Source organism: Triticum urartu, unplaced genomic scaffold, assembly GCF_003073215.2.
Source record: "Triticum urartu cultivar G1812 unplaced genomic scaffold, Tu2.1 TuUngrouped_contig_6555, whole genome shotgun sequence".
In the NCBI taxonomy this organism is placed as follows: domain Eukaryota; kingdom Viridiplantae; phylum Streptophyta; class Magnoliopsida; order Poales; family Poaceae; genus Triticum; species Triticum urartu.
In genome coordinates, this window is record NW_024117325.1 from 1 (window position 1) to 12,807 (window position 12,807).

At 43.6% G+C, this 12,807-nt stretch overlaps 1 protein-coding gene across 2 annotated transcripts; it reads right to left on the reverse strand.

Annotated features, from left to right (window-relative positions):
• Positions 1–8,415: 8,415 nt before the first annotated feature.
• Positions 8,416–12,807, reverse strand: LOC125530777 (uncharacterized RNA methyltransferase BH0687; the record flags this gene model as incomplete). Of its 2 annotated transcripts, none has more annotated exon segments than XM_048695180.1 (11): positions 8,416–8,758; positions 8,852–8,868; positions 8,994–9,134; positions 9,221–9,351; positions 9,590–9,756; positions 9,881–9,996; positions 10,296–10,451; positions 10,578–10,686; positions 11,432–11,541; positions 12,171–12,353; positions 12,443–12,807. In XM_048695180.1, coding segments are annotated over 9 exon segments (1,445 nt in total), but the record flags the coding sequence as incomplete, so codon positions are not given.

Genomic DNA, 12,807 nt, shown 5'->3' on the forward strand with positions numbered 1-12,807 from the left:
TATGTTGTCCTACAGACTAAAACCCTTCGGTTTATATAGACACCGGAGAGGTTAGGGTTACACAAGGTCGGTTACGAAGGAGGAGATACACATATCCGTATTTCCTAGCTTGTCTTCCACGTCAAGTAGAGTCCCATCCGGACACGAGACGAAGTCTTCAATCTTGTATCTTCATAGTCTAACAGTCCGGCCAATGGAGATAGTCCGGCTGTCCGGAGACCCCCTAATCCAGGACTCCCACAGCCACCAGGACTGAAACTATAATGTATAAGCGCACCTCCGCTGCGGAGGTGACGTATATTCTGAAGAGGGTCGAGGAGGACAAGGTTGCCCGCCTCACGGAGATGGTGAAGGCCGCGAAGGCCGGGAAGGGCAAAGGGAAAGCTGAGGGCGGGAGTTCTTCCCACAGTGGCAGTGAGGCGCAAACCACTGAAGGGGTTGCTGGGATAACTTTGCTGGGCTAGAGGACCTAGCCATGGCAGCAACGGAGCTTCAGGAGGAGGAGGAGGTTGGCATGGGTCCTGACGAAGAGTGGCTTGCGGTTGGGCCGCAGGCCCCCGAGCCGGACCTAGACCAACGCACCCGCAGGTGCGCCATTGCTCATGGGGCGGCGACTTCCAACCCAGCGCCGGCCGCCAAGAGGGTGAATAAGATCACTAGCAAGGCCACCAAGGCTGAGGCGGCATGCCGCCAGTCCCCTCGTCTTGCTCAGGCCAAGGCCTCCTCCGCCAAGCGGCCGGTAGTCGTGGGGGCGGAGTCCAGCCTCCACTCCAGCTTGAGCTCCTCACAGAGCTCGTCTTCCCCAGAGCCCCTGGCGTCGCGGCAAGCACCAAGGCTAATGAGGAGTTCGGCCCTTCCATCTCTGAAGAGAGGACGGGAGTCTCCACCTCCCATGGAGTTCAACTTGAACTCCATGCTCATCACAGAAGAGTAAGGAAGATTCCCTTCTGTGGTATATATCTCTTAGGCAAACTTGAATGCTTTTGCTGATTAACCTCTTATTCTTGTTGTCACTGGCAGAGAGGTGGAGGAGGACATGGAGACCCTCGTCCACCGTTCCCGGAAGAGGCTCTGGCGTCTCGAGTCGCTGAAGGGCGTGGAGAGCTCGGCCTTGGTGGAGGAGGATGCAGAAGACCCCATGTCGAGCCCCCTGTCCAGCCCTCGGCCCGAGAGCGGAGACTTGGTCCCCTCTGCCGGAGGTGATGGGGACGGTCTCCCTGTTCCCCAAAGCGGAGGAGGAGGTGAGACGACGTAGGGTGAGCCCCTCCCCGAGGGGCACGCCTCTCCCACCGTTCGAGCCGAAGAGACCCCCGCAGAACCCTTCATGGATGAAGTCGCGCAGAAGGCTGCCGAGACCACCACGGCAGAGGGCAAAGCTCGTGTCCCAGTATCAGTCGTTGCCGAGGAAACAGAGACTCCTGCCCGACAGACTTCTCCATGTACTTTACTTATTTCTTCTTTTCTCCTTTGCTCTGGTTGTGTCTCCTGATTTCTCCATCCGCTTGATATTTCTACTTCCTCATGTTTCACCAACCTTTTCATGTGCAGCCCCCCAAGCCGAGGAACCGGAGCTGCTGGAGGTGGTGGCTGATATAGGAAGGGCTGCCGCAGATGAGGCCATGGAGATTGTTGCTGCTGAGGGACAGGATCTTGCTACCGGGAATGTACAAGGCTCTTTGGCGGTGATGGAGCACTCTTTGGAGGACGCCCCGGTAGAGGAAGTGGTTGTCGAGGTGAAAATTCCCCTCCAAACCATGGACTCACTCCCCTCCTCCGGGATTGTCACTGAGGCCTCGCCGTCCTCCTCAAACACACTGGACATGGTGTTGTCGTTGCCTGATATCGGAGCCCCGGCGCCTCCTGGCACCGTTGTACCTAGGAGCCAGGGAGGCCGACGACTCAGCTGCTATCACAATGGATTTGTCCTTCATGGAGTCCATGCGGCGGGCGTGAAGGAAATGCAGGCCCCGCATAGTCAGAAGTGGTAGGAGCTCAAGGAGCGGCGTGAGTCTGCCGGCAGGGTGGACCAGAAGCTGAAGGACAATCGACAACAAGTGCTTGGAGCTGCGTGAATGGCATGGCAAGCAATTCAAGGTGCTCCTGAGGCAGCAAGAGACGCTCCTGATGACAATGGAGGATGTCATGTCTAGGGAGGCACGCCGGGCGAACCACAAGGCATCTCTGGACGCCAGAGAGCGAGAGATTTTCCTCCGGGAGGAGAAGCTCGAAGCCACCCTCCGTGCCAAGGATGAAGGTATGGAGGTTTTGGTGCAGCAACACACCAAGGAACTGGAGGACAAGCATGGAGCTGCTCTGAACACCCTTGCCACTGACCATGCTGCTCAGTTGAAGAAGCTTCCTAAAGATCCGAATGCCACGTCTGTCACCAAGGTTGACCTCGACTGGCAGGTGGCTAATCTGAATGAAGACCTCGCTAGGGGCGCCAAGGAGGTGGAGGCACTCAAAGAGGGGGCATGGCAGGCAGAAATCCACTTGGCTGAGGTGCAGTCGCAACTCTCCTCCAAGACCCAGAACCTCGAGACTGTCAATGGCAACATCTCGGACATGAAGGCAAGGATCGACACGTTGGAGCGTTCGGCGGAGTCCCTTGAGTCCTGCCAGCAGTTGCTGTCCAAGGATTTGGACAACGCCTGGCATCTCTGGCAAGATGCAGAGGACAAGCTAAAGAATCAGATCGAGCTGAGTAACCTCTGGATCAAGAGCCTGATCGACATCACCGAGCGTCTTGGCATTCAGGCTACGGCGATGGGTATGGACGGCCCAGTCTTCTCGGCTAGCAAGCAGGAAGTCACAAGCGTCAAGATGGGACTCTTCTTCAATGAGTTGATCGAGAAGCTAAAAGTGCATGAAGAGGGGAGGGCCGAGCTCTTTGCGACCGAGTCCCGAACGCTTGCCCGTGACGCCCTCTTCATGGTATTGAGCAATATCGCCTGCCGCCACCCAGACCTTGACCTTGACGACGGATTCAAGAAGCCGCCAGTGGGTGCCGACATTACTACCGCCAAGGAGAAAGCTGCACCCCGAGCTGGCAGGGTTCTCCACGTTTGAACTGCCCCATCGGGCCACCAGGCCAAGTATCGGGTCGTTGTTGCTTCTGTGTTGTCCTGTAATGAAACATGACACGCATTTTGTGTTTAGCCATTCTATCTCTAGTGTTTGCGTGAAACTGATATTCCTAGCTGGATTTTGGACACTTGTTTATCCCTTTGAGCCCTATACATTTGTGTTCGTATGATCAATCCCTATGTATGCTTTGGATGCCTACCAGTATCATATTGTCGCGATTGTCGTAAGGGTCCAGCCCTTATCAGTTATCTTGGCGTAGATGCGTACCAACAGGTTTTTCCCAGGTAGTTCTCGACGCAGCCTCTCGACCTGTGAGCGTGGCTCTAGACAGGACGATGGTGCGATCAAAGAAACTAGCAAAGGTTCCATCGCACGAGGGTTATCTCAATACGAATACTCACTAGAGCTAAGGGATAAACGATCGTGAAAATCTCAAATATAGCACAAAGGTGTTGTGGCTCGTCTTGGCCATGCGTGCCCTTTCGAATGCACCCCGTTACATAGGTGGTGTCGTGGTGTAGTGCAGTCTTGGATGTGCGTCGCTTTTCGATTACATCGCGAGTGTAGTGTCATAAATGGTGTTGTTTGTCTAATGTAGTTTGATTATGTCGACGGTGCTCTTCGCAGTGTTTGGTTTCCTGTTGTCATGTTTTTTTGTCTCCTCTCGGTAGTTGTGGTGATTGAGCCATGATGGGTTCTTCTTGTTGGGCAACTGTCTCTAAGGCTTCCCATAGGAGTTGTTTGGTAGTCTACGATAATTTTTAGGGGTTGCACGAGATAGATGAGTCAGACTGCTTGGGGCCTGGTTGAGTAAAAATGATGGAAAAACTATGCTCGCATGTAATTTGGTCATCTACATGGTGGTTGGTAAGGTTTGAGATCATACATGATGGCTTGTTTGTTTGTGGGGACTTTTCGCATGCGTTGTGAGAGGAGGATGCAACCTGGCACGAAAAAGGAGGGAAACTTTACCACCTCGTGGTCCATGTGAGTCTGCATGAGTGGAAACAGTTGATTCAGTCGTTCCTCCTCGGCTAGGCCCAGTGGTACTTTAAGAAGCGTGTGATGTGGAAATCTAATGCAACCCAAGTAAGCAAACACGACGCAAAGTAAAAGATATCTATCACATGCAGTTTACCTACCACCGTGCAAACTACCAAAGGCATCACTAGTGACCACTCTTACCACCGTGCAGACTACCAAAGACATCACTAATGACCGCTCTTGTTTCTCCTTTTTTGTGTGTGTGTGTGTGTGTTTTCTTCTCTCTTCTTGTGTACCCCAGAGTAACCCGTGATTTCAGTTCATTTAAACCCATTTGTAAAGCGTGAAAAAATGGATACAACTCATATGTTAAAAAAGATAGATTTTTACTCCTGGTGTTCTTTGTACTCTTTGTCTTAAAATAAACGACTCAACTTTATATTAATTTTAGTATAAAGTTAGTAACTTTGTACTAACTTTAGTATAAAGTTAGTATAAAGTTGAGTAATTTATTTTAGAACGGAAGGAGTACTATCTTAACAGTTGATGAATAGATCGAAAGTTTTCCCCGCATAAAAAACAGATTTATTGATTTGTAATGAGAAAGAGCGTATATGTCTTACTTTAAGATCAACTATCTCGGTTTCAAAATATATAACGTGTTGGTAGGCTAAATTAGCCTACCAAAACGTCTTATTTTACACTTACCAAAACATCATATATTTTTGAACGGAGGTAGTACTACGTGTTTTTAGACAAACATATTTGTCTATTGGGACTCTATGGCTGAGGCGACTCGGCCCGCCTTTTTCTAGACAATGTAGCCCACAGTTTCGAGTGTATATGCTTCTGGACTTGAATGTTCGAACAATATTTGAGGCATATCTTATTTGGCGCTTCAGACGACCGTTAATGTGCTTTTTACAAACGGGCACCCCCCCCCCCCCCCCCCACACACACACACACATGTGGGTCGGCCCATCTACCTTCTTCATTTTTCTTCTTTTTAGGGGAAATAGCTGCCTTTATTACTTAGTGTGCCACAACATTATCCAACATAGCATCATGAATACATGAAGGAAAAACATGAAACCAAGTTTTGCATAAACCTAACCGGCAGCCCTCCCTAGCTAAAATGTGAGCAACTTTGTTTGCACCACGTCTAGTCCAAATCACTCGATACTGGACGCCACCAGACAACATCTCCTTAATTTCTTGGATAAGTGGACCAAATCTGGAGCGATTAATCTCAGTCGAATTAAGAACCCAAGCCACATTTTGATTGTCAGTTCAAACTCACGACATCTTTGGTTTGAGTGTACCGCAGCAACCACTACACCACATTGCCGCTTGTGATCAGTTAGTTCTTTTTTTCCTTTTTATTTCTTCTTATTTCCGAACCAGTTTTTACCCATTTCATCAGTTTCCTAACGGCTTTGTCCGGTTTTTCTTTTTTCTTGTTCTTTTCCTTTTTTTGTTTCTTAAATGCCTTCTTTCAGGTTTGTGAAATTTTATTTTCGAAATCGATGAACTTTTTCCAAATTTGTGAGCTTTTTTTTCAAAATTGAGGTCTTTTTTCCAAAATCCATGAAATTCTTTTCAGAACCAATGAACTTTTCGTAACATTCGTGAACTTGTTTTCAAAATAGATGAAAATTTTAAATATTTATTACTTTTTCCAAATTTTGAACTTTTTTTTAAAATTGATGAATTTATTTTAATATTTGTCAATTTTTTCTCAAAATTGATGAACTTTTAAAATTTTATATGAACCATTTCCAAACTCGTGGTTGTTTTTAATATTTTTTTAGAATTATTTTTCAAATGTATAATTTCTATTTAAAATAATTTATGTTGGGTATATGTAATACTCTTCTGTTTCAAAATAAGTGCCTCAACTTTGTACTAATATTAGTACAAAGTTGAGTCACTTAACTTGAGACGGAGGGAGTACTCTCTCCTTTCTGGTTTATAAGGTTTATTTTAATTTTTTTTGTTTTTCTAATTTAGAGGGCTCATCTCCATCTCATTTTTAATTTTCAATGTGTATTAAATCTTTGCATGCAAGAATTAAAGAGGAACACACCAATGCATGTAATGTTCCTACTCATCTAGTGGCAAAGCATGCATGCACTGCAATTAATCCAAATTAATGCATGAGTTTAATTGAGGTAGTTTTGTAAAGTACGAGATACATTTCTCTACTCACAAAATGCCTTGGTTGATGAGATTTGAGATTTGAGCCTTATAAACCGGAAATGAGGGAGTATATGTTAATTGAAGGAAGGGTCAAATGGTACTGTTTCCTACTTATGGACACCAAAATGAACTCGGCCTATTGGTTATTTGGGACTGCTGTCAGTCATCGCGTGCGGAGTTTGAAACCCTCTACTCCCAGAATGACGACAGGAATAAGACCTCATTTATTTATTTTCTCCTGTTTGATTTTTTCTAATGTTTCTCCTATTTGAGAGCAGATTGCTGAGATTATTGGGTCGGCCCAGGAGCACGGCGCCTGAGCGCTAGTTGCAACAACTGGCGCTGAAGGCACTGTATAGGAGGTCCCAGTATTTGTCTAGGCTGCGTGTTTTAGTTTTCCTTGGCCCATAAACTCTCAGATGAGCCTTTTCTTTTATTCCTTGGCTGTACTAGGCTTCAACCGGTCTAAACCCACTTTTCCATTCAAAAATAGAGCAGGGATAGTTGCACAAGAACCTATTCTGGGAGTAGAGGGTTTCTCAAGAAGTTGCACAAGAACCAAAGCATAATCCCCTTTTTTTGAGAAACTGGAGCATAATCATAGGATAAAAAGCATATAGGAAACCTGGTTGCACTTTTTTAGTAGGGATAGTTGCACACTTTTAGAAAAAATCTACAGTTTATTGAAAAGTGAAATTGATTAATCAGGAGAAGGAAAATAATATAAATATCAAAGCAAGTTGCCCTTTTTACTTTAGTTGCACATTTTAAAAAAAAATACTAGTACTCTTTATTGAAAAGTGCAACTCAGGGGTAATAAGGCTAAAAAATACATATATAAACTCGGCTGCACATTTTTAAAAAGTGTAATTACTATTTATAGAAAATTGCAACTAAGCACAATCATGCTAGAAAAATACATGCAATAACCTGGTTGTGCTGTTCTAAAAATAATAGTTGCACATTTAGTTTCTTCACAAATACGTAAGAATTTTTTTAATAAAAAGGGTGGGAACTGAGATATATACGATGCCACACAATATATACACAGTAACACAGTTACACTTTTCTGAAAATCGTAGTCATGTATTAAAAAAAATGCTACTGGGATAGAATCAATATATAAAATACATACACTGCAACCCGGTTGCGCTTTTTCTAGAAAAGTGCCAACTCCATTCGATTGAAAAGTGCAACTGTGGTATAATCATTTTGGAAAAACGCGTGTACCAATAACATTAACTTTTGAGAATATGATAGTTGTCATTTATGAGAAAGTTCAAGTGATAGTTTTTGAAAGTCTAGGAAGGCACTAAATAATCAACGGAGAAACCAAAAACAAACAACTGCATATGACACTGTAGAAACACACCGATAAAAAACTCCGCGAACTGACGAAGCACATGAACTTCTTAAAAAATAAAGTTGACGAGCTTTGTTAATTTTGGGATTGGTAAAAAAATATTTCCATCATAACCATACAAGATTGAATGTGGGACCAAGGAACCACGTGCAAAAAATATATATAATACAGCAACTCTGGATTGTGCTAAAAACCCTAGTAGTACAAATGTGCTGAGCTACACAAGCACAAACACGAAGACAAAGTTCACAGCAAAAAGAAGAAAAGGGAAAGAAAAGGACTAGACAGGGCCAACAAATTGAATAAAAGCCCATGAGGATAAGCTAAGTGCCCCAAAAACAGAACAAAGAAAGCCCGCATACGAAGCAGTCAGGCGGGCCCTTGTCAGTTGCCTACGCTGCTGACAAGGGCCTGGTTGCACTAATCTGTATAAAATCGATCGAGCGAATCTCACGTCGCCTGCCCGCCCAAAAAAAAAAATCTCACGTCGCCTGAGAATTAAGAAATTCTCAGGCAACTGCGAATTAGCAATTCCGTTGTCTATTTTGTGCACCACGTATGAAAACATGGAGATTTCTAGGTACAATAGATCACAACCACATGTCAAGACGCTTGAAGATTTTATTTTTTAATTGTTTTCTCGAAAATACAGGTACAGCCCAGTATTGGAAAAGGCATTTTCGATTCCATCTCCACCATCTGCATTTCTAACTTCTCAGGTCTTACGTTCCTTCTCAACGACTTGACCATCAATCAAAATGGAAAAAAATGTACACAGTACATGCCAACCACAAACCAAAATTCAATTAAACAGAGAACGAGTCACGATTCAGCATCAGCTATGAGAGGAGTCAACGATGTCCCGGAAGCAAATTTAGACACCATCATGAAGAGATCAGACAAATTCATCCATTTTTTTTCTTACTGTTTACATAATGCATCCCTGCCTGCAACAATGAACAGAACCTCGACAACTGTCGAAGATTTTCCCAGAGTCCTTCTGTAGGGCGCTCATAGTTCCAGGGCCCCTTCTGCTTGAGATATGCTAACCGAACAATACATTCAGCAATCAGCACGTCTGGTTAACTTCAAAATGGCTTCAGTAAACCACCGTGTATGATATGCCTGATCATCCATGGAAAAAGAACATGTTCCTCAGTTATGCATGCACACATACCAGATAAAACGATATTGAAAATGTTAAATCAAACAACTCACCGCGTGGATATTATACTCTACATCAAAAATAGGTGTACCCCATTTCAGAATATGAATCTCTGAACCACAAGTAGAAGGATGGTTACACCTTATAAGAGCAGAAGAATAAGTTATTATGCAGGATAAGGAAGCAAATGAAAACCTTCTGGTGGCTCTAGCTGAACAGAACTGAAAATCAGCACAGCTCCAATAAGCACACACACTCAATATGAGGAGTGTGGGGAAACATATCGACAGGTATTACACGCTTCAGCTCGTAGCACCCACTCAGGCCTTTCTCTTCCTGCAGGCAAATTCATTGACGAAGCAGCTAAGCATTGCAGCGGCCCCAAAATATAACAAAGCTGATAATAGTAGCAGCGAACATACCACGCCATGACATAGGTAGTCCAAATCCCGTGCACAAGTAGCTGGATTACAAGAGACGTACACTATTCGAGGGGCTTTGACTTCTAGCAGCCACTTGATTAACTTCATGTGCATCCCTGGCCGATTAGGATCTGAAGAATTCATCGACATAAATTAGGTCTTAACAAAACAGACTAGAATTTACTGTTTGTTGCATAAGTTCAGCAAACAAGCAAAAAATGTATATATAAAGGTGATATTAGCAGCTAGTGAATATTTTGAGACGAAATTCATAAAGAATTGTGGTTTTCAAACAAAATTTCTAGGAAGAATCAGGAGACTAGTGAATTTTGGTGCTGAAGAGTTACAAAAAATTCAAGGAACACAAACCTGATATGATTATGTCAGGCTTTGGAAATTCCTTGCCAAATGTTTCGCTGATTTTGTTAAGGTCTCCCTGAACAAATGTAGCATTACTAATACCATTCAACTGAGCATTCTTTTGGGCATCCGCGATGGCTTCAGGGACAACTTCATATCCATAAACATGCTTTGCACTGGGCAAAAGAAGAATGCTTAGTAACTGTAGTTTTATGTTAACCAGATATGGAAGTTAGCCAGTGGTCGGTAGCAGTTGCTAACTTGCTATCTCACAATAGCTACCACTACAAGGAAGCCTACCTTCTAGCAAGAGTCAGCCCAATGGTTCCAGTTCCACAAAACAAGTCAAGAACAATCTCAGAGCCATCTCCTTTAAGCCCAGCAGAATCTTCAATAAGCTTATAAAGAACATCAGCCTGCAAGAAAACCAATGCTACTTTCATATGCAGACATGGGGAACATATTGATAAAATTTGAAGTACTAAACATCCAGCTAGTACACCACCAGAAACTGACTTCATTTCAACAATCATATTTCTAACATTCAGTAGTTTCTTCAGCTGAGTAAATATGCAACCTCCTCATATATGCTATTTTTAAAAGCTATTTGCATGCTTCCATTGAAATTAAACAGCCTAAAAACATAGTGTGCTGCAATGATGATTGGAAAATAAGTTACCATGCTCTGATTCATGCATTTATAACATAAACAAACCTGTTTTGTATTAGTCTGGAAAAAGGAGTTGGCAGATATCTGGAATGTAAGTCCTCTCAACATCTCTGTAATGGTCGGTTTCCCGTACAAGGTATATTCTTGCTCACCCACGGATGTATTGCCAACAGATGTATTCACATTATTTACGACACTTACCTACATTAGCAGTACATGAATATCAATACTGGTCAGCCAGGATAGTTGTGGCATAAAGAGTTCTACTGGGATATATGATTGGCCAAGTAGATTAAACATCATGTCAGGAAAGATTCAATAATGTACCACTTCAGATATTTTTGTGATTCTATCCACAAGAGGCACCAGTAGCTCAGGTTTATAACATGATGTCACAAAATTGACCATCAATTCTGGAGCTCCAGTGCTGACATTTCTGAAAGGAAAAAATGGAATCTTTAAAGCGTCCATCAGACAAAAAGATTGCTCAAAAAGTAACAAAAAGGTTGAATGGCTCCTTTGTTTGGTGGCAAACAACATGACCTGTCCCTGCCTTAACAACTATACTTCTTTAACTGAAAGATTTGTAAATAATGCCTTTCTAGATATCAATACATGGCCAAACAGCTAATGAGGCCAAAGATACAAAACGGAAAATTTCACACTTTATCAATTTATTCTGTTATGGTATGCTGGTTTGTTTGAGTGCATTGTATCAGTACCATTCTGTCGTTATGTTGTGGCAATAATATTAATATATCTACAACTATACTATGCATAAAATTTGCATGCAGTAAACAGTAAATATGATACTCCCTCCGTTCCATAATAACGTTTCGATTTTTTGAAAAGTCAAACTTTGCAAACTTTAATCAAGTTTATATAGAAAACTATTTATATCTAAGATACCAAATATATAAAATATGAAACTACATCTTATGATGAATCTAAAGATATATTTTTGGCATTCTAGATGTAAATATTTTTCTCCATAAACTTGGTCAAAGTTTGTTAGGTTTGACTTTTCAAAAAATCTATATGCACTACATTATGGAACGGAGGGAATATCATATACTATGAATCAAAACGCACATCCAGATTCATGGAAAGTGATATATACAGCATCAGCTGCATTACTGTTGGGTCAAGTGGGGAAAAAACAATCAGATGGGCCACCATACCTTCCAGTTCGTATCATTAGATGCTTGAGAAACCCAGTGTGCTTGTAGACATCGTAAGGCGTGAGGCCAAGAGCCGGATCCGTCCAACTTCCTTGAACAACTGCAAGAACCTATGGAAATTAGCAATTAATCAATTCAACACTCCCTGTAATCAAACACCAAAAACGAATGTGCTATGTGCTCACCAATTCAATGATAGTACAGTAACATAATCACACACCCAAAAGATAGTGAACAAACAAACAAAACCAAACCAAGCTACACCAAACTGCTACCACCACCAGGTAACACGATGCTCCCAGAAATATAGCCAAGCTCACTAATTCCCCAACAACATAGCATTTGCAATGCAAATATGGCACAACCAGTCTAGCTTTGACACAATCAGCAGAGTAGACTTGATGTGAAGAATGATCCTAAGAGTTGAACAGATAGATTTAAGAAATATACTTCAGCATATATAAGCAAAATCATCTTAGCAATGCATGTGTGCATTTTATCTGATATAGCAATACATTACTTACATTCAGAGAATCAAAAGCCTAGCTTTAGAGCGTCAAGCTAACCAGACAGAACAGTATGTATGATGCTACCACCAAGCTAACAATATGATTTATATATCTCTACCATCCGACATCAACAACCAATCAAAAACATTAAAGTTGGTACTGACATATTGAATCCAGTACTCTTTTTTCAGGAAGCAAATCCAGTACATTCTCATCAACCAGTTAATTACCTGATCTGCCGGCTCACTATGCAGCAAGCACGTCTCAACATGAAGCACCTTGTCAAAGAACCCTGGTGCATGGAGTCCAAGTGAATAACCATCGGTCTCCACCTCTTCCCCCTTAGACACCTCCTCTTTCTCCTCCTTCCACTCCCTTTTCATCCACCTCTTCGTCCCAAACGAGAACTCCATCTACAAACATGGCAGCAAATGCATCACCTCCCACACCCCAAACCCTTCCTAAACCCCCAAAGGCCCAAACCCAAAGTCTCAAACCTCACCTTGTTCCTGTATCGAAATATCTCATCGCACGGCACGATGGGCTTAAGGATGGCATCTGAATCCGAGCTCTCCAGCTTTCTGGGGTCAAACTTGCCGAAATTTACCAGCAAGTCGCGGACCTGGACGTACTTGTGGTGGATTTGCGCAGAGTAGGCGAGGGACTGGCTCTTGCAGCCGCCGCAGTCGGCGGCGAGGGGGCAGGGGGCCTCGACGGCGTCGTGGTGGGGCGAGAGGGTCTTTAGCTTGGCGGCCTCGGCGAAGGCGCCGCGGCGGAGGCGACGGACGCGAGCCACGAGGCGCTCGCCGGGGGGAGCGCCGTCGGAGAGCAGGACGAAGGAGGAGCCGGCGACCTTGCAGACGCCCT